General features: G+C 39.3%; 1 protein-coding gene across 6 annotated transcripts in view; it reads right to left on the bottom strand.

Moving 5' to 3' along the window:
- Positions 1-19,067, bottom strand: part of RAP1GAP2 (RAP1 GTPase activating protein 2) — a 669,125-nt gene that overhangs the window by 42,930 nt on the left and 607,128 nt on the right. For all 6 annotated transcript variants that reach the window (XM_075854239.1, XM_075854235.1, XM_075854234.1 and 3 more), the window contains 2 exons: positions 15,406-15,506; positions 13,165-13,294 (listed from right to left, as the gene is read on the bottom strand). In XM_075854239.1, the coding sequence (XP_075710354.1) occupies positions 13,165-13,294; positions 15,406-15,506 (231 nt within the window). The remainder of the gene's footprint in view (positions 1-13,164; positions 13,295-15,405; positions 15,507-19,067) is intronic.

Here is a 19,067-nt window from a genome sequence, read left to right as displayed (position 1 = left end):
TCAACTCATTTTACCTGAATGGGGCTGAGCCGCAGTACCAGCACAGCTGCACAAAACGAGTCACAAAACGAGTCCCTGTGCTTGAGAAAACAAAGCAACTCTTTCATTCTGCTCATCGACGGGGGTCCTGAGGGTTGGCCTTCCATGATCAACCATTTATTAGATTATTTTGAAGAGAGATTAAGGTTTTCAGATTCAGAAAACTTTTTTTAAAAGAAGGATTCAATCTGGTCATAATGTAACAATTACAAGGGGGTTCATTCTTATGCAACAAAGATGCTCTAAAAAATATATATATATTATGGTTGCAATGACTATCCTCATATAGCTCTAGCTTTAGAGTAATAATATTATATAAAGTTATTTATTAGAAATAAACTTTACTTAATTTTAAATGCCATTTCGGTTTATGAAGGATTATAAGATCATCACTGGAGTTCATTTTTAATAAAAACCAACTCACAAAAATGATTATATTTTTTCACACTAACTAGAAATACAAACAATTAATTATTACTGCAGGGAATATGCAAATGTTAGCTTGTGGCCTCTTATGAATAAATAATTCTCAGTTCATTCAGTGATCTCATTGGATTGATGACAACATATTATAGTGATAGAGAATGTGGATGATGTTAGGCAAGAAAGGAGTATGTTGAAATTTTTAGCTATTTTCTAGGTTCTTGTTGAAAGCAAACGTTCACCTGCTGTGAGTAGACCAATATCAGTGGCCATACAAGCCCATATGAACGCAGACATACTGTCATATCACACTGATAATGGTCTGATACATTTGGTCAACTCAGCAGGTTTCACACATTATAGCCCCCCCATTTCTATTAATCTTAAAGGCGTTTTCCCATGAAGGACATTTATGACATATCAACATTCATAATATATAACTAATTTCATAGACTGGCTGGTTGGTGCTCCCTCAGGAACCCAAAACCCCAGGCATTGGCACTGCAAACCCCCCAGCTATACCCCTGCATACATTGACACTTATAACACTTAGATGCACAGCCCTCCCATTGAACAGGACCTGCGTACCACTACCTAGGACCTGCATCCCGTCACCAATTTTGATAAGTATATTTATATGTATGTGCTTCTAAGTATGTGTGAAGTCCAATAGTTTAGAATTTCTAGTGATCCAGCATCCTGGATTAAACGTTTTAAGGCCCTGAGCTACAAGTCACAGAAACTACAGACCACGTTTTGCTGAGTGGAGCGAGATTTGCGAGTGTGCTGTAAAGTAGTTTAAGCCCCTTGGAGACACAGCCAGTTTTGTCCTTGGTAATAACTTGGGAATGCTTTTACTTATGCAAGAGATTCTGAGATTATTTTCTCGTGACATATTGTACTTTTGTTAGTGAAAAAAATGTGATCGATAAATTCAATATTTATTTGTGAAAAACACCAAAATTCAGAGAAAATGTGGATTTTTTTTTATTTTTCTAAACTTAAATGTAACTTCTTATAATACCACACAAAATACTAGTTTACATTTCTCATATGTCTACTTTACATTTGCATCGTTTTTTGAATGTCCTTTTCTTTTTCTAGGACGTTACAAAGCTTAGAACTTTAACAGCAATTTCTCACATTTTCAAGAAAATTTCAAAAGGGTATTTCTTAAGGGACCAGTTCAGTTGTGAAGTGGATTTGAGGGGCCTTATATATTAGAAAGTCCTCATAAATCACCCCATTTTAGAAAACTGCACTTCTCAAAGTATTCAAAACAGTCTTCAGAAAGTGTCTTAACCCTTTAGGCGTTTCACAGGAATTAAAGCAAAGTGGAGGTGAAATTTACAAATTTCATTTTCTTGCCGAAATTCATTTGTAATAAAAAAATTTTTTTACCACAGAAGGTTTTTACCAGACAAATGCAACTCAATATTTATTACCCAGATTCTGCAGTTTTTAGAAATATCCCACATGTGACCTTAGTGTAGTAATGGACTGAAACACCAGCCTCCGAAGCAAAGGAGCCCCTAGTGGATTTTCAGGCCTCCTTTCTATTAGAAAATATTTTAGGCACCATGTCAGGTTTGAAAAGGTCTTGTGGTGCCAAAACATAGGAAAACCCCTCAAAGAGACACCATTTTGGAAACTACATCCCCAAGGAATTAATCTAGGGGTATAGTGAGCTGTAATGTCCGTGGCTGCGGGCTGTCAGCTCCAACATCCCCCTGACAGCCGCAGCCACGAGTCGGCAAGCGCTGGCCTCAGCCTCCTCCTCAGGAGACGCCAGCGCTCACGTCCACTCACCTCTGCCGGATTCCGTAGGCTGCACGCGCACGCTTGTGCCCGCTCTTAAATTGACAGCGCGCGCACCGGACCTCATGGACGAACTTTGACCACCCGTGAGTACCCTGGACTATAAGAGGGGTCCAGCCCCCTAGTTCTATGCCTGAGCGTTGTTGTGTTCCCTATAGTTTGTCTATGTGATGGCCTCCTAGTGTGTTTCCTGTTCCAGTTCCTGTCCCTATACTTGTTTCCAGTTCCTGTTTCCATTTCCTAGCAATCCATACCTTCCTGGTCTAGCACGGAGCTGTGCCAAAGTCGTGCCATGATGCATCCACGTCTGACCTGCTTCACCTCGCCTGACGTCCGCCTGCTACCTAAGTCCCAGCCGAGCCTGCCCTGCTGCTGTCTGAGCTGCCACAGGTACCTATAGACTCTCACCTGCACCCTGTTGGGTGCAAGGCGGTACGGCCCAGTGGGTCCACAGACCCTTCGTGACAGTGAACATTTTGATCCCACAGTTTTATTGCTCAATTTCTTTGTATTAAGCCATAAAAATTAAAATACACCGCAATATTTGTAAAGCAATTTCTCCCGATTACGGAAATACCCTATATGTGGTCATAAACTTATGTTTGAACACATAGCAGCCTCAATTTCTCCTGAGCACGGCAATACCCCATATGTGGACATAAATTGCTGTTCGTACCCACGGCAGGGCTTAGAAGGGAAGGAGCGTTATTTGACTTTTGGAGCTAAAAAATTGCTGGAATAGTTTGCAGCGCCTTGTTCCATTTGCAAAGCCTCTGCGGGACCAAATCAGTGGATAACCCCATTTTGAAAACTACACCCCTGAAGAAATTTATTGAGGGGTATAGTGAGCATTTTGACCCCACTGTGTTTTTGCAGAATTTAGTGTAATTATGCCGTAAAATTTATTTTTTACAGATAAAACGTGGAATTTTTTTTATGCATCCCAACATTTGAAAAGCAATTTCTCACGATTACGGCAATACCCCATATGTGGTAATAAACTGCTGTTTGGAAACACGGCAGGGCTCATAAAGCCAATAGCTATTTAGTATGCAGATCTTGCGGATTTGATTTTTGGGCTCCATATCGCATTTGCAAAACCCTGAGGTACCAGAGTACAGTGGAAGCCCCCAAGAAGTGACCGCATTTTAGAAACTACACCCCTCAAGACATTTATCATTTGCCTGGACATATGACAGGGCTCAGAAGTGAAGAGCAAAACCCGCATTTGAGGTCTATTTTTGTGATTTTCACAGCGTTGGCCCACAATTGCCGAGCTCTAAGGACAAATAGTAAAACAAACCCCCAAGTAGTATCCCCTATTTTGGAAACTACACCCCGTAGGGCATATTAAGGGGTGTAGTGACTATTTTGACCCACATGTTTTTGTTTTTTCATTAGAAATGAATGCGTAGCGAATGGTGCAAAGTAAAAATTGCAATTTTCCACTGATATGCCATTTTAGTGCACAATATGTTGTGCCCAGTTTGTGCCACTGAAGACAAACACCTTATAAAATGTTAGGCGGGTTCTCCCGGGTATTTTGATGCCATATATGTGGATGTAAACTGCTATTTGGGCACATTGTATGGCTCAGAAGGGAGGGAGCACCATTTAGCTTTTGGAGCACAGATTTTGCTTGGTGATAGTTCTGTTTGGGGTTTTGCTGGTATTTGAGTTTATAATGTGGGGCAAATGGAAGCTGTGAGGAGTACATCAGGGTATAATAAGAGGGCATAATAATGTGTTAAATAAAAAATAATTCATAGATATGTGGCCGGTGTCGCACTGATAAATGGCGCCCAATTTTATCCGCTTTTGGAACACTGCACATTTTGCATCGCCATATTCTGAGAGACAGAAATTCTTTATTTTTTCTCCAATGGAGCAGTGTGAGGGCTTATTTGTTGCGGAACAATCTGTCGTTTTTATTGGTACCATTTTGGGGCACATGCAATTTTTTTTATCTCTTTGTATTACATTTTTTTGGCAAGCAATGTGACCAAAAACAACCAATTCTCTCAGTTTTTTTATTCTTTTTTTTTTTTTTAGTGTGTTTACCGTGACATTTTACTTTTTTCTGTGGGTCGATATGTTTACGGCGATACCATATATATATATATATATATATATATATATATATATATATATAGTTTTTATATGTTTTGCAGCGTTTGCATAATAAAAATCACTTTATTTTTAAATCATTTATTATTTGTGTCATAATATTATGAGATCCATAACTTTTTTATTTTTCATCAAAAAAGCTGTGTAAGGGCTTATTTTTTGCAGGACGGGTTGTAGTTTTTATTGGTACTATTTTTGGGTCCATGCGACTTTTTTATCACTTTTCATTCTATGTTTTGTGAGGGGTGGTGACCTAAAATAGCGATTCTTTCATTGTTTTTTTATTTATATATTTTTGCGCTTTTCACCGTGTGGGAAAAATAAGATTATAGTTTTACAGTTTGAGTCATTATGGATGCGGTGATACCAAATATGTGTACTTTTTTTTTAACGTTTTCATTTTTTTCCTATAATAAAAGACTTCTTATATGAAAAAAGGCTGTTTTTTTAACTTTAAACATTTATTTTTACACTTTTATTCAACATTTTTATTAACTTTTTGTTTTGTCCCACTAGGGGACTTGAGAGCCTACACCTCTGATTTTTACTCTAATATATTGCACTACCCACGTAGTGCAATGCTATAGTGCGGTCAGTTATTCACTGACAGCAAGCCTATTAGGCCCGCCTCCGGACGGGCCTAATGGGCTTTTATACGAGACAGACCAGGAGGCCATTGCTAGGCCTCCTGTTGCCATAGCTATGATCGGCAACTCAGCGATCACATTGCAGCGATGCCGATCTCCTTCAAACCAATAAGATGCTGCAATTGGTTTTGGATTATAATCTCCAGCGCTGTCCAGTATTATTGAATTCAGGAAATTGAGCCAAGGCAGGAGGTGTGGAATAAGATATATGTTTTAATAGGTAAAATCCTACGTGTTACGAGATCGGACTGATCTCTTCGCCAGGCAAGGAAACATACATTTCCTGGATTCAAAAACACTGGACAACGCTGGAGATTATAATACTTTTTGCTTCACACAACTGAGGGAGTCTTGACAGCCCCCACACGGATTTACCAGCTGCAGTCCTTTATACATCCTACAGGCCCACCAGGGTGTTATGCTCCAAGCACAACACCATCAGGTAAGCATAACCGCTTACCCCCAACCCTTTGGAACCACATACAAGAGATGATGCACGATGTGCGCCGAGCGCTCTTTGTTTTTTCTCCTTTTACTGTAGATATGCCATTGGTTTTGATCATGGCATCTAAGGAGTTAATAGCAGGGATCGGAGCTAGCTCCATTCCCTTCTGTTACAGCAGGGTGTCAGCTGTAACATACAGCTGATACCAACGGCAGATGTCGCAGGCTCAGCTTCTGAGCCTGCGCCATATTGTTTCTGGAAACTGAAGCCTTTTGGGCCCCGCCTCTGAGCGGGACCTTCCATACTTGGCATACAGGAGGCCGCAATTGCATTGCTGGGTTCGGATCTGCTGGTAAACCCCATAGATGCAGCGCTCGCTTTTGAGCGCTGCATTTATAGGGTTAATTGGCCGGATAGGAGGCTAGCTCCGGTCCTGGCCATGCAGCAAAGGTGTCAGATGTAATATACAGCTGACACCCGCTGGCGATGGTGCGGGCTCAACTGTATATTACGTAATAGTATGTGACATGTCACCAAGGGGTTAAAGGATGTGATTTCTTAGGAAATAAAGGTTTGGTTGTTTTTCCTTGTACATTGTTGTTTCTATTTTGTGGTAAACAAGTTCACATTTTAATCCTTGCCGCTGCAGACACTTTTGACCATCCTGACAGGGCCTGATTTTTCAAATCTGCCATGTGTCACCTTATGTGGTAATAACTTTGGAATGCTTTTACCTATCCAAGTGATTCTGAGAAATCCTGAGAAAAGATGCATAAAAACCTGAACTGTGTGAACCTCGGCTGTCTTTACAGATGGCTATGGAGCTTGAATAATATTTGAGCATTACTCCCCTTTTTTAGGCTGGGATACCATGGGTTGGATATGCTGCATAAAAGTATGCAGAGTATCCTACTCAGGACCTGCAGCGAATTCTGCCTGTATAACCACACAAAATTGTGGTGAAGTATTGTAGAGCGGAATCTCCACTGCAGAAACTAACGTTTAAAAAACAAAAAAGTATATACTTCCCCCTGGGCCGTAGTCATGGCGATGCGTCCACGTTGTCAGTGCAGTCCGGCCTCCTAGGATAACTCTGCAGCCAATTTGATCGGCACTCAATACTCCGATCGCTCGTCCCCATACATTTGTATCATGTCTATTTACACAGGGAGATGTTCTGCCGGCAATGATAATATTTTTCACATTTAAAATGATAAAATCAGCAGATGAACGAGGGTTTGCTCATTCATCTACTGATCGCTGTCCTACGCAGGGCAATTATCGTGAACGGGCATTCTTTGAACGCTCGTTTGCCCTATAATTGACTAGTGTAAAAAAGCTTTTACTCTCACTCTCTCTAAATTCTCTAGGAAAAGTTCTGCCATTCAACAACAAATTGGTTAGAACACCAAAAACTTTTTCCGATGAGTCAGGTTTTAAAGCTTCTCACTATGGATTGTAATGGGAAACAATTTAAAACAAATGCAAAGAAAACAAAACAAAGAGTCTGCCATTTATAAAAATAAATAAAAAATCCACTTTTTTCCTATAATTCAGAGAAATGATCATGCAGCGGCCTGATGTGGCTGCTTCGGCTTTACAGGAATTGGATTAATAGATTAATTTTCTCAATTGATGCTTAACCCACTCATAGCATATAAGTAATGAAATATAATCTGTTCACATCAAGGTACAGTATATCGTTGTCTTCTCTTTTTTCTGTTATAACAGAATTTTAAAAGACATATTAACCCCTTAATACTGAAGGTATTTTAAACCTTAACCCCTTCCCTCCTTGGATTTTCACTTTTGCTTTTTCCTTCCCACCTTCCAAAAGCTATATATTTTTTATTTTTCCTTCCATATAGCCATATGAAGGTTTGTTTTTTTATGGGACATGTTGTAGTTTTTCATGGCACCATTTATTGTACTGCATAATGTTCTGGGAAGCTGAAAAAAAATTATTTGTGGGGTGAAATGGGCAAAAAACAGCAATTCCGCCATATTTTGGGGGGTTTTGTTTTTACGACATCCATCAGGCGGTAAAAACAACATATTCACCTTATTCTACGAGTTGATACGATTACGGCGTTACCAAATTTATATGTTTTGTTTTACCACTTTTAAAAAAATAAAACTATTTGCTAAATTAAAAAAATATTTTGTGTCGCCATGTTCTGAGAGCCATAACTTTTTAATTTTTCCATCAATTTAGCGATGTGAGGGCTTACATTTTGCGGGGCGAGCTGTAGTTTTCACTGATATCATTTTAGGGTATATGTGTCTTTTTGAACACTTTTTATTTCATTTTTTTGGAGCGTTAAGGTGACCAAAAACCAGAAATTTGCGTGCGTTTTATATATTTATTTTTTTACAGCATTCACCGAGTGGGTTAAACAATGCTATATTGTGATAGTTCGGAATTTTATGGACGCGGCGATACCAGTTATGTTAATTTTATTTTTTTTAACATTGATTTAGGGAAAAATGTGAAAAGGTTTGTTTGTTTTAACTTTTAATACTTAATTTTTTTGGGAACATAAAAGAAAAACTTTATTCAACTGTTTTTTACTTTTTTAATAGTCTTGAGACTTGAAGCAGTGATCGTTGCATCGTTTTCATTTTATACTGCAATACTAATGTATTGCAGTATATCGTGATTCCGTCAGGCAGAGCTTCAAAGGAGTACAAAGATGGCCGACCTGGGGGCCTTTGTTAGGCCCCCAGGCTGCCATAACAACCATTGTTACCGGCCGATCATGCGCCAGGGGGGCACGATGGCTTGTTTGAGGGGGTGCCCCCCTGAGTCTAACACTTTAAATTCTGCGGTTGCGATTGACCGCAGCATTTAAGGTGTTAAACGGGCGGAATCAAAGTGATCTTTGATTCCGCCCATTGCAGTGAGGTGTCGGCTGCGGAACACAGCTGTCACCTGCTGTGTATCGAGCGAGCTTAGCCTGTGAGCTCACTCCATACTTCCCCTTAATTCTTATCACGTACAGTTACGTGATATTGCGTTAAGGGGTTAATGACCAAACAATTTTTTTTAAAATTTCCATCGTCGCATTCAAAGAGCTATAACTTTTACATTTTTACGTTGATATAGTTGTATAAGGACTTTTTTTGCAGGCCAAGCTGTATTTTTTAATAGCACCATTTTGGGGTACACATAATTTATTGATTAACTTTTTATTAATTTTTTTTTTTTTAGTCCCACTGGGAGACTTTACCCTATGCATTCTTTGGATTGCTTTTATAATACACTGCAATAATTATGTATTGTCCAGAGAGATGGAAGAGAGGGAGTGACTGATTTATAGATATTTAAAAAATTCGGATTTAGGTAGCTGGTATTTGGAGAACAGTTGTGCGAAAGAAAGCATGGGATGTTTTTAGTCCATTGTTAGACCAATTGTAGACTGAAGTCCCGGCCCAGCGATTGTATGAAGGTTATTGGTAGTAATGACAGAGAGTTTACTGTTATCTGTCAGGTCTAGATATTTCATGCAGGCCATTTAAGTGGCTTCAACACTGAGGGGTCTATAATATGCCGGTGTTTTGTGGGGTTTTGATACGCTGAACAAGGACAACTGTCCACCACCAGTTACTTGTCCTTCTATTTGAACCCATTATTTGTGGGTTGTGTCTGGCCACCAGTATTTGGTTTGATCTAATAAAGTAGCCTGATGGTATTCTTTCAGGTCTGGGAGTCCCATGCCTTCTCTCCCTCATTTTAGAGTCATAACCAGGAATTGGGTTTTAGAGCGGGAACCTGCCTGGACAAATTAAGAGACTTATTTTTGAAGTTGACTAAAGAAGGTAAAGTACAGTTAAGTTTACCGCTGCTCAGACGGCACTGGTAACAGTCCAATATCATTCAGTATGGACACTCTCTCCCAGAAAAATGCAGTGGACAATCCACAATCCAATGAGGGTGTGAATGGTAATTCTTATCCTTGTAGTTCCACCAAGCACCTTATTGTCTCTCTCTTTGGGCGAGAGTGTTTGGCGTGCCGCCTAGAAATTTTAAAGATTTTTACGTACCTTGATGCTTTTATTTCGTGTTAATTCTGTGAGTATGGATTAAACTTGGCGTGGAGCAATCTTTTTTCAGAGGGTGTTGCACTATGTGTCTTCCTTTTTCATCTATTACAGACATAAGATCCTTTTCCTACCAGGAGTTCTTTGAATGTGGAGAGAGACCATAAGGAGCTTGGTGGAACTACAAGGATAAGAATTACCATCCACACCCTCATTGGATTGTGGATTGTCCACTGCATTTTTCTGGGAGAGAGTGTCCATACAGAATGATATTGGACTGTTACCAGTGCCGTCTGAGCGGTAAACTTAACTGTACTTTATATATGTCATTTAGGGTATTTGTTGGATCATACCCAATTTAGTTTTGCCTGCTCCGGTCTGAGAGAGATTTTGTGGGTATTTGAGCCAAGAGAAACCACCATTATATTTGACTAAAGAAGGTGTTAGGGATTGGGATTGCTAGTGTGTGCATGAGATATAAAATCGATGGAATGATGGACATTTTAAAGAGAGCGATTCTTCTGTCCCATGATAGTGGGAGTTTAGTGTATTGTTGTTTTTTATGAGGGATGGTTTAAAGTTTTCTGTATATAGTCTTGTGCTGGTGGAAGTTAATGAGGTTCCTAAGTATTTTATAGAACGTGAGTTTCATTGATATAGGAATTTCTTGGATATTTTTTTTTAGTTTTGAGTGGGATACCTACGTTGAGTATTTTAGATTTTATTGTCATTTACTTTATAGTAAGATAAGTTTACAAATATTGGGGGTTGTTTGCACAGCTGTAAGGGACTTTTGTGGGTTTGTTAAGACAAAAATGACGTCATCTGCGTATAATCCAATTTTATGTTTTGCCAATTTTTAGCCCTTGTATATTAGAGATGGAACAAATAGATTTCGCTAGGGGTTCCATGATTAAGGTAGATGATGGGGGAAAGGGGACCTCCCTGATGGGTTCCTTTACTTATGTTAAATGGTTTCGATAAGAACCCTGAGGAGTACACTCTACTGCCTTATGCACAGGACCGTGTGCACTGGCCGAGTCCTGTCAGTGATCCAAGGAAAGATAGAACATGTCCTAACTTTCCTCAGATTGGAGACTCGGATTGGAGACTCGGATCATTTTTTACGGACCCGATTCACCCGCTAAAGTGAATGGGTCCGTGAAGACTATCGGGTGCCACTCGGATGCCGTCAAAAACGGCCCGAGTGGCACACCGGTTGTGTGAATAAGGTGTAGTTGAAGTATTGGAGTATAGTGCCATTACGGCTGAGTTTATAAGTCCTGTGAGGCCAAATTTATTTAAAGTAACAGTGTCACCAAAATTTTTTTTTTAATATCAGTTAGTATTATGTTAGGGTTTTATTAAAAACGTTTATATTTATTTGTGTATTTATGTGTTACTTTTTTCTATTTTTACACTTTTCTTCCCTATAGGGGCTGCCATTTTTTTTCCCATTTCTGTATGTGTCGATTAACGACACATACAGACATGGAATACGGCAGCTCCAGTCCCATAGGGACTGCGAACGGGGCCCGTTCCATCCACTTTGGTGTACGCCGTATGTGTGGGAACGGCGCATGCGCCGCTCCCACACAGTCCGATTTGAAATGCGCGCCGTCCGGCGCCATTTTCCTGTGGACTGGAAGTCGCGGCCGGGCAGTAAGATTACTACTTCCGGTCGCGGCTTCCGGACTTGTGCACATGGAGCAGCGGCAGCAGACGGAGCGGACGGACCGGAGGGAGCGGCGGCGACTGGAGCAGGTAAGTTATTTCTATGTATGTTCGTGTTTCAGTGTGTTTACTAGTGTATGTTAACCTTCTACACTGTGTGTTAGCTCAAAAAATGGCGACACACAGTGTAGGAGGTTAGACCGTTCAAACCCCTCGTTTCTCCCGGCACTAGCCAGGATAAAGGAGGGGGGGATTCTGAGAGCTCACTAGAGCGAGGGATTTTTTCCCAATTTTGCAGCATAAAGCAATGTGGTTGCTTTACCACATGCAATGCTGCCATTTTGGGAATTGCTCCATCTAGTGACCAGTGCTGGGAAATATTATAAATTGAATCCAATTTATAATATTTCCTGACTCGTGGAAAAAATAAAAAAAATTAGAACAATGTTTAATCACCTATACACTAACTGTTTAACTAAAAAAAAAAAAACATGTTTTTCTGGCAACACATTCCCTTTAAGACTTCTTCCAGGTATCCCCAATGGACTTTATCGGTGTCCAGTGCTAGGAGCAGAGAAGGGTCATGAGTCTCAGCATGTTGGATCAAATTACTGATCCAGCGGGTTCCATCTGGGGCTTGCCTGCCGTGTACGAATCCGAACTGGTCGTGATGAACCAATATAGGGAGAATGTGAAGGAGCCTATTTCATACAATTTTGGCATATATCTTGATGTCGGTGTTCAACAGAGAGATTAGCCGATTAGTTTCTATTGGCAACTGCTCCATCATTTGCCTGTACTATTTTTTTGTACATTTAAATACAGAACCTCTCTTATCTTACTCTCTGTATCTCATATGGAGTTTTATTGCTGAGAGGTGATAAAGAAATAATATAAACTGCCACTGGCAAATAAGCCAGACTCTGAGTCACTGTGTAAGACACACTGAACGTACCAACATCTGCTGTCTGTACATAGTGAAAAGAGCCATTTTATCTCCATCGCAGGATAAGAATGTGCCAGTTTTGTACTTTTTTTTTTTTTTACAAACTTTCAGTTTAAATCTACATAAAATGTTGCATATCTTTGCAAATTCTTTGCGTTATCTATCTTGTACTGTACCTCTTTTATTCTCCATTCATACAAAATACATTGTGGGAGATCAGAAGTCAGTTAGGCCCTGCTCACATCATGTTAAACGGTACTTTTTGTTTTCCATTGAATGGGGAAAAAAACCTGCAAGAGAAGAGCAGCGATTCCGCGGCATTGACATGCTGCGGATTAAAGAAACACACCGCAGGTCAGTTTATGAATGGTTTCTCGGCTGATCTTTTCCGCTGTATGTGGATGAGATTTGTTCATATCTCGCCCACACTGCTGCTACTGTTCTGTGCTGCAGATTTTTCACAATGAAATCCATTGCGGAAAATCTGCAGTGTTTACTCCCAGTGTGTTTGTACCCTTAAAACAAAGACTACGCCTACACCTTTTTGTAGTGCTATTGATTGATTTTATCTATCGAATGACAGCTGCAGTCCACAGATTGCATACAATTCAATGTATACCTTTGGACAGCAGCTGTAGCTCGATAGTTCAAATCAATCTATTGTACTGCAAAAAGCCTATCTGTGTAGCCCAGGCCTAAATGCCTACCCTGTTGCCATTGAATTCTATTGGAAAAAATGTGCATATATATATATATATATATATATGACGTGAAAACATAATGTAAACAGGACGTGAAAACATAATGTAAACCTATCCTTACCACCCTGTGATCGTCTGGATCGTTTGGCATTACTAAATAACCCAATGTCTACAAACTAGTAATGATATTAGAGATTATGTGCTAGCAATATGGCATATAGTGACATTATTTATGGTACTAAAGAAATATAAAAGCAGAATATTTTATCAGGGTCTGCCAGCTGACAATTCAAAAGTTCTCACCTGCTGAGTATCTCCTTCTGTAAACGGTAACTTAGTTGATACATGAAACATGATCTCCTTGTCTCTGAATACAGTGTAAATGGACTCAGTGCCCGTCTGCCCATGTGTTACATCCAGCCCTCCACGAAAGCTGTAAATAAAAAGACACATTTTAAGAAACATTTAAGTATTAATAAATGTATAAGTCCTTCTCATATATAATATTGTTTATGCTGATACCCATTCCCGTGGATTGTAAAGATTGTGGGGATCTATAAATGTAAGAGGGAGATTATCAGTAGTGTTATAGAATGTCTGAAAATATGAATTGGCAAAAATGGTGCTAATTGTGCCAAATTTGCTAGGCATGTTAGACACTTTCTTATGCCGCCTCAATGCTGGCATATTTTGCATCAGTATTTTGTGCTACAAAATGTGAATGTCAGTAAGGGACAAAGCCCATTTTTGACTTAAAGCCACAAGATAGATGATAATTGTCACCAGTCGGACCCCCACTGATTCCTGGAAGGAGCTTAAATGGAGCGGCGGTTGAGCGTGTGCCCTGCCACTCCATCCAATGTCTGTAGGACAGACGGAAAAAGTCGACTGCTGTACTCGGCTGTCTTAAAGACTTTGAATTGAGTCTTAATATAAAAAAGTAATATTAAATAAAAATCCGAAAAAAATACACCCGAATGCACATTTTTTACAATTAATAAACTTTACAAACTTAGTCCTAAAACATAAAATAATATACACATATTTTGTATTGCCACGACCGTAATAATCTGCACAACAAATTTATAACATCATTTTTGATGATCACTGTATATAAAAATAAATAAATGAAAACTGAATAAAGCGAAAGCGCTTGTTTTCTGCCCACATAAAAAATTATATAAATTAGACGATAATGTAAATGTACCAACAAATGGCACCTACATAAAGTACAACTTGTCCCGCAATTGTCCCGCAAAAAAAGAAAGTCTCATACAGCTACGTCGAACAAAAATAAAAAAATGAGTGCCTGGATGCCAAAATTGGCCGTGTCCTAAAGGGGTTAATATTAGTTGATTATATTGAAGAAGTAAAAGTATCATTACTATTGTATTCTGTTTTCTAACAAATATATTGAAAAAGAGTTGCACCTGTCGACGAGCTTGTTGACGGTTTCCAATAACAACCAACCTGATTGTGAAAGCAACTCTAGACTATAATACAGGCTGTAACTCAGGATAAATACAAAGTAAGTAATGCAATGCAAATATAACGTTACTCGACTTTTTACATAGATTTTATCTTCACTATAAAATGGTGAAAAAAAAATAAGCATACACTTTAAAGTATCCCGCCCTGTGAGCAGTATGGTAAAGTCAACCCTAGGTTAGGATATTATAATAAAAAAAATAGACTGTTCCAGAACAACACAAATAAAAGAACTTGAAAAAAATCTAGGATACTGCATTTCATGGAATGTGCTTCTACTTATAAAGATCAGTAGCATAGTGCCAATAAAAGTCCTTTTCGAGCTACACTTCATAGTCAAAATTATGTGGAAACACTTATGGGTTGCTAAAAGATGAAATGTAGTGGAGCGGTGACTTCTGGCCAAGTCTTACCACCCAAAATCAGTGTCCGACCAATACTGCTCTTGTGGACGAATGGATGCAAATAATTGCACTCACCGAAATCTAGTGAAAAGCCATTCCAGAAGTGTAGGGGCCATTATAGCAACAAAGGCCTGGGCCAAGTGTAAAATAATTTTGATCGTTTTGGAGTAAGATGTTTAATATGAACATGTGGATGTGATGATCAGGTGTCCACATATTTTTGTCCTTGTAGTATGTTCCTTTACATCAAGAGGCTGACAGGAAGTCCACATTTACAAAGTCCAATTCACAAAAAAAGTATATAGTACAACATCATACAAGACTGATGTTACACATGGAAAATCTGAAAGCACCCAGAATGATCTAGATTGATGTCAGACTTTGTGATTACTGTAAAGACTGCAACTTCTTTATCTCTATTTTCCACAAAAGAAACAAAGTGAATGGGCAATCAAATCTGACTACAGAAAGATCATAACTCCCGGAAAAAATGTAATCAGCAGATCTTTTCAATGTCAAGACACAAAATATTGATTTTCAACCCATTACATATCACTTTAAACCATTGCTACTGTTTTCTCTTCCATTGCAATCAAAACAATTGTGTTTTTTTTTTAAATCCCATCTGTCACTTTTAATCTTTGTAACTCACCCTTTGAAGTCTTGAAGTAAGACCGTATCTCCGAGTAAGCTCAAAAATTCTGTAAAGGCAGGACTTTCTTCATTATTGCCAAAAAGTTCCTCCTCTAGTGTCTGCAAAGAACAAAGTTGGATTGTGTGAGACTTCTGAAAAAGTATGGATGACTGGTGTTTGACAAACAGAATTTTAGTGCTACATGTGTGAAAAAATACACCCCCCTCATCTGCCTATAGGCAGCTGATTAAATATATAAAGGTTCATTGAATATACAAGTTAATAAAGCATTTCTATTGGTAACATTAGAAAATACTCCTTAAAGGGGTGATCCCTATTCTCTATATCCCTATTCATGGGATACATGACAAAAGATTGACTGTGGGCTTTTAATACATCCATGGTGGTGAGGAGTTCTTTAAAGCGGTGGCCGGGCATCTGCAGTGTTACTCCATATATTTCTGTGGGAAGTGCGTAAACAGCTGAGTTGTATGAAGAAACAGCACACATTCTTGGCCACTGCTCCATATCACTCGTCCTTACCACGATGTGGGGGTCCTTTATTCTAACAGTCTGTCCACTAGGACCCCCACTGATCTAATATTTATCAGCAATACTATGGATAAGTGATAAATGGTAATGGCTAGAATATCTCTTTAGTCTGAAACCTGTCAGGGCAATATCTGAGGTTTGTGTTTTTAACTCCTGCTAGGTTGGGTTACCTGTGTGTATGCCTTGTCCAATTGTATCAACGATGGGTCAAATTCTCCTCAGCCGCTAATTCACAAAATTGTATTGCTATTGCAATATAATAGTTTTGCAGGAATATTGGCCCAAGCGGACAGGTTAGCTTCTCACAGTTGCCGCAAAAGTGTCCTTCTGCCATGGGACAAACAGCTGCCATGAAGGGATGAACATGGTCGGCCACAAGGCTTAGATAAGCCCTACTGTTCAAATGTCCTTCCACAGGTGTCAGAGGACCCAGGCTTTACCAAGAAAACATTCCCTACACCATTATTTCACCTCCACCAGCCAGAACTGTTGACTCCTTATAGGAAGGGTTTATTAATTATTGTGCCAAATTCTGACGTTCCCATCAGTGTGGTTGAACAAAAATCTGGATTCATCTGACCCGGTAATGTTCTTCCACTGCTCAGTGATGTAAATTTTGCTCTTTTGCCCATGGCAGTCTTGCCTTTCTGTTTCCCCCAGACAGAAATGACACTCAAACTGGCCTTCTGCTGTTACAGCCCATTCGTGCTGAGAAAGGACAAGTTCTGTATTCAGACACATTGATTGGATTATGGTGTTGTATTTGGCTGCAATTTGCTTGACTGTGCTCCGCCTGTTCGTCAGAACAATTCTTGACATCCTCCTCGAACCCCTTTCATCGACTAGTTGTTGACGTACACAGGACCTCGCTGAATATTTTTCCTCGATCACACCATTCTCTGTACATTTTCGACACTGTTGCATAAGAAAACCCCCACAAGGTTGGCAGTTTTTGAAATACTGGCCCCAACTAGTTTAGCACCGATGATCATGCCTCGTTCGAAGTTGCTGAGATCGCTCGATTTACCCATACTAATGTGGATTCACACAAACTAATCCACGGAAAACCTGCTCACTTGATTTTATGCTGCATTCCAGGGTCACGTGTTTAATTTCCATACAGGGAAACTCCAATTGTGAAAGGGATGGTGTCACTAATAAAGTGGACATTCATTGTATGTATATATGTATGTATATATAAAATTTCAAAAATTGAAGCAGCACCCCAAGGTAAATGTAAAAAAGAGATCTACTTTATTAGCCCTGGTGTGACGTTTCGGCTCCACATACTAGAGCCTTTCTCAAGCATTCTCATTGCTTAAGAAAGGTTCTAGTGTGTGGAGCCGAAACGTCGCACCAGCGCTAATAAAGTGGCACTCTTTTTTACACCTACCTTGAAGTACATTTTTTTAATTTTGTATCCAGAAGAGACGGATGTTGGGTGTCTGGGGCGTTCTCCCGCTCTTGTTAATACCGCTGCGGCCTCTTTGTGTATTTATATTTATTTATATTATATATATATATATATATATATATATATATATATATATATAGTTATATGCATCCATAAACATGTCTTTAACCCATTAATGACCAAGTCTGCCTCGCCCTCTGCTCATTACAGCATCCATAACTTTTATATTTTATTCATTGCTGTGGCTATATGAGGCCTTCTTTAGTGCAGGAGAAATATTTTTTTTGGGGCGTTGTTAGGGGTACCTATAAAATACTGTGCCATTTCTGTAATATTTTTTTGCTTCAGATATAGATTTAATTGTTTTGGTTTTTTTTGTTGGTTTTATACCTTTCATATTTCACACTAAACAACCCATTAAATTAACTCTATAGGTTATTACGGTCGTGTGGAAATCTAATAAGTGTTGGTCTTTGTTTTTATTCAATCTATGTGCAAAAAATTTATATTATTCTAAATAATCCCATTACTTTGTAATTTTTGGTGGACATTTTTTGTTATTTGTTAGAAAGGTTTTTTTTTTTAAATTCAATTAAGGGATTACAAATTCACATCTTTATTTTAGATTTATAATGTATTAGCACAATCCTGTGTCACACGGTGATATTGTGTGGCTATTCAAAAATTTGTATTCTAATACCTTCTGCTGCTCCCGCTTTCCATATCACATTATTCCAACTCCAAGACAATTTTCAGCTACACAGCGCTGGCATCACAAAGAGCTACAAAATATGTGAAGTTAATTAAGATGCCTGCCAGAATTTTCTGTGACAAATTAGTGGATTTATTCCTTTTTGTCTTTCATGTTCTGAACTCGTTCCCTAATTACAACTTTTCCATTACACACATGACTTCATAGTATAATGTTTCAGCAAAAGGAAAAATCTCTTCCTTGGTGAACACCATCTTTCTTTAGGTTACTTTGTAAGAATGCTGCCCTATTTTGTCTGGCAAAACGACGGATACTACCGTGTTTCCCCGAAAGTAAGACAGTGTCTTACTTTCTTTTTATCCCCAAAAGCCCCACTATGTCTTACTTTCGGGGTATGTCTTATATTGGAAAAAAATTGTCGAATTATTATATTTTTTTTTTTCACAAACTTTATTTAACTGTTTTACATTTTTTTTTTTAGTCCCACCAGGGGACTTCACTATGCGATGTGCCGATCGCATATATAATGCTTTGGTATACTTAGTATACCGAAGCATTATTGCCTGTCAGTGTAAAACTGACAGGCAACCTATTAGGTCATGCCTCCTGCATCGCCTAACAGGCAGATGCTGAAGGCAGACCTGGGGGTCTTTGTTAGACCCCCAGCTGTCATGGAAACCCGACGGCGACCCGCGATTTGTTTGCGGGGGCGCCGATCGGGTGACAGAGGGAGCTCCCCCCTCTGTCAAACACATTAAATGCCGCTGTCACTATTGATAGCGGTATTTAATGGGTTAAACTGCCGGAATCGGCACGCGCTTCGATTCCGGCAGTTGCAGCAGGAGCCAGGCTGTGTATAACAGCCGTGCTCCTGCCGCTGATCGCGTGGGTACAGTCTCAGTACCCACGCCATCACAGGACGGATATATCCGTCCTCCTGCGCGAACTAGCAGCTGCTGAGGACGGATATATCCGTCCTTCGGCGTTAAGGAGTTAATACTG

The sequence above is a fragment of the Rhinoderma darwinii genome, chromosome 2 (assembly GCF_050947455.1).
Source record: "Rhinoderma darwinii isolate aRhiDar2 chromosome 2, aRhiDar2.hap1, whole genome shotgun sequence".
NCBI lineage: Eukaryota > Metazoa > Chordata > Amphibia > Anura > Rhinodermatidae > Rhinoderma > Rhinoderma darwinii.
The sequence above is the reverse complement of the archived record's forward strand: the minus strand, read 5'-3'. Positions and strand labels throughout refer to the sequence as shown.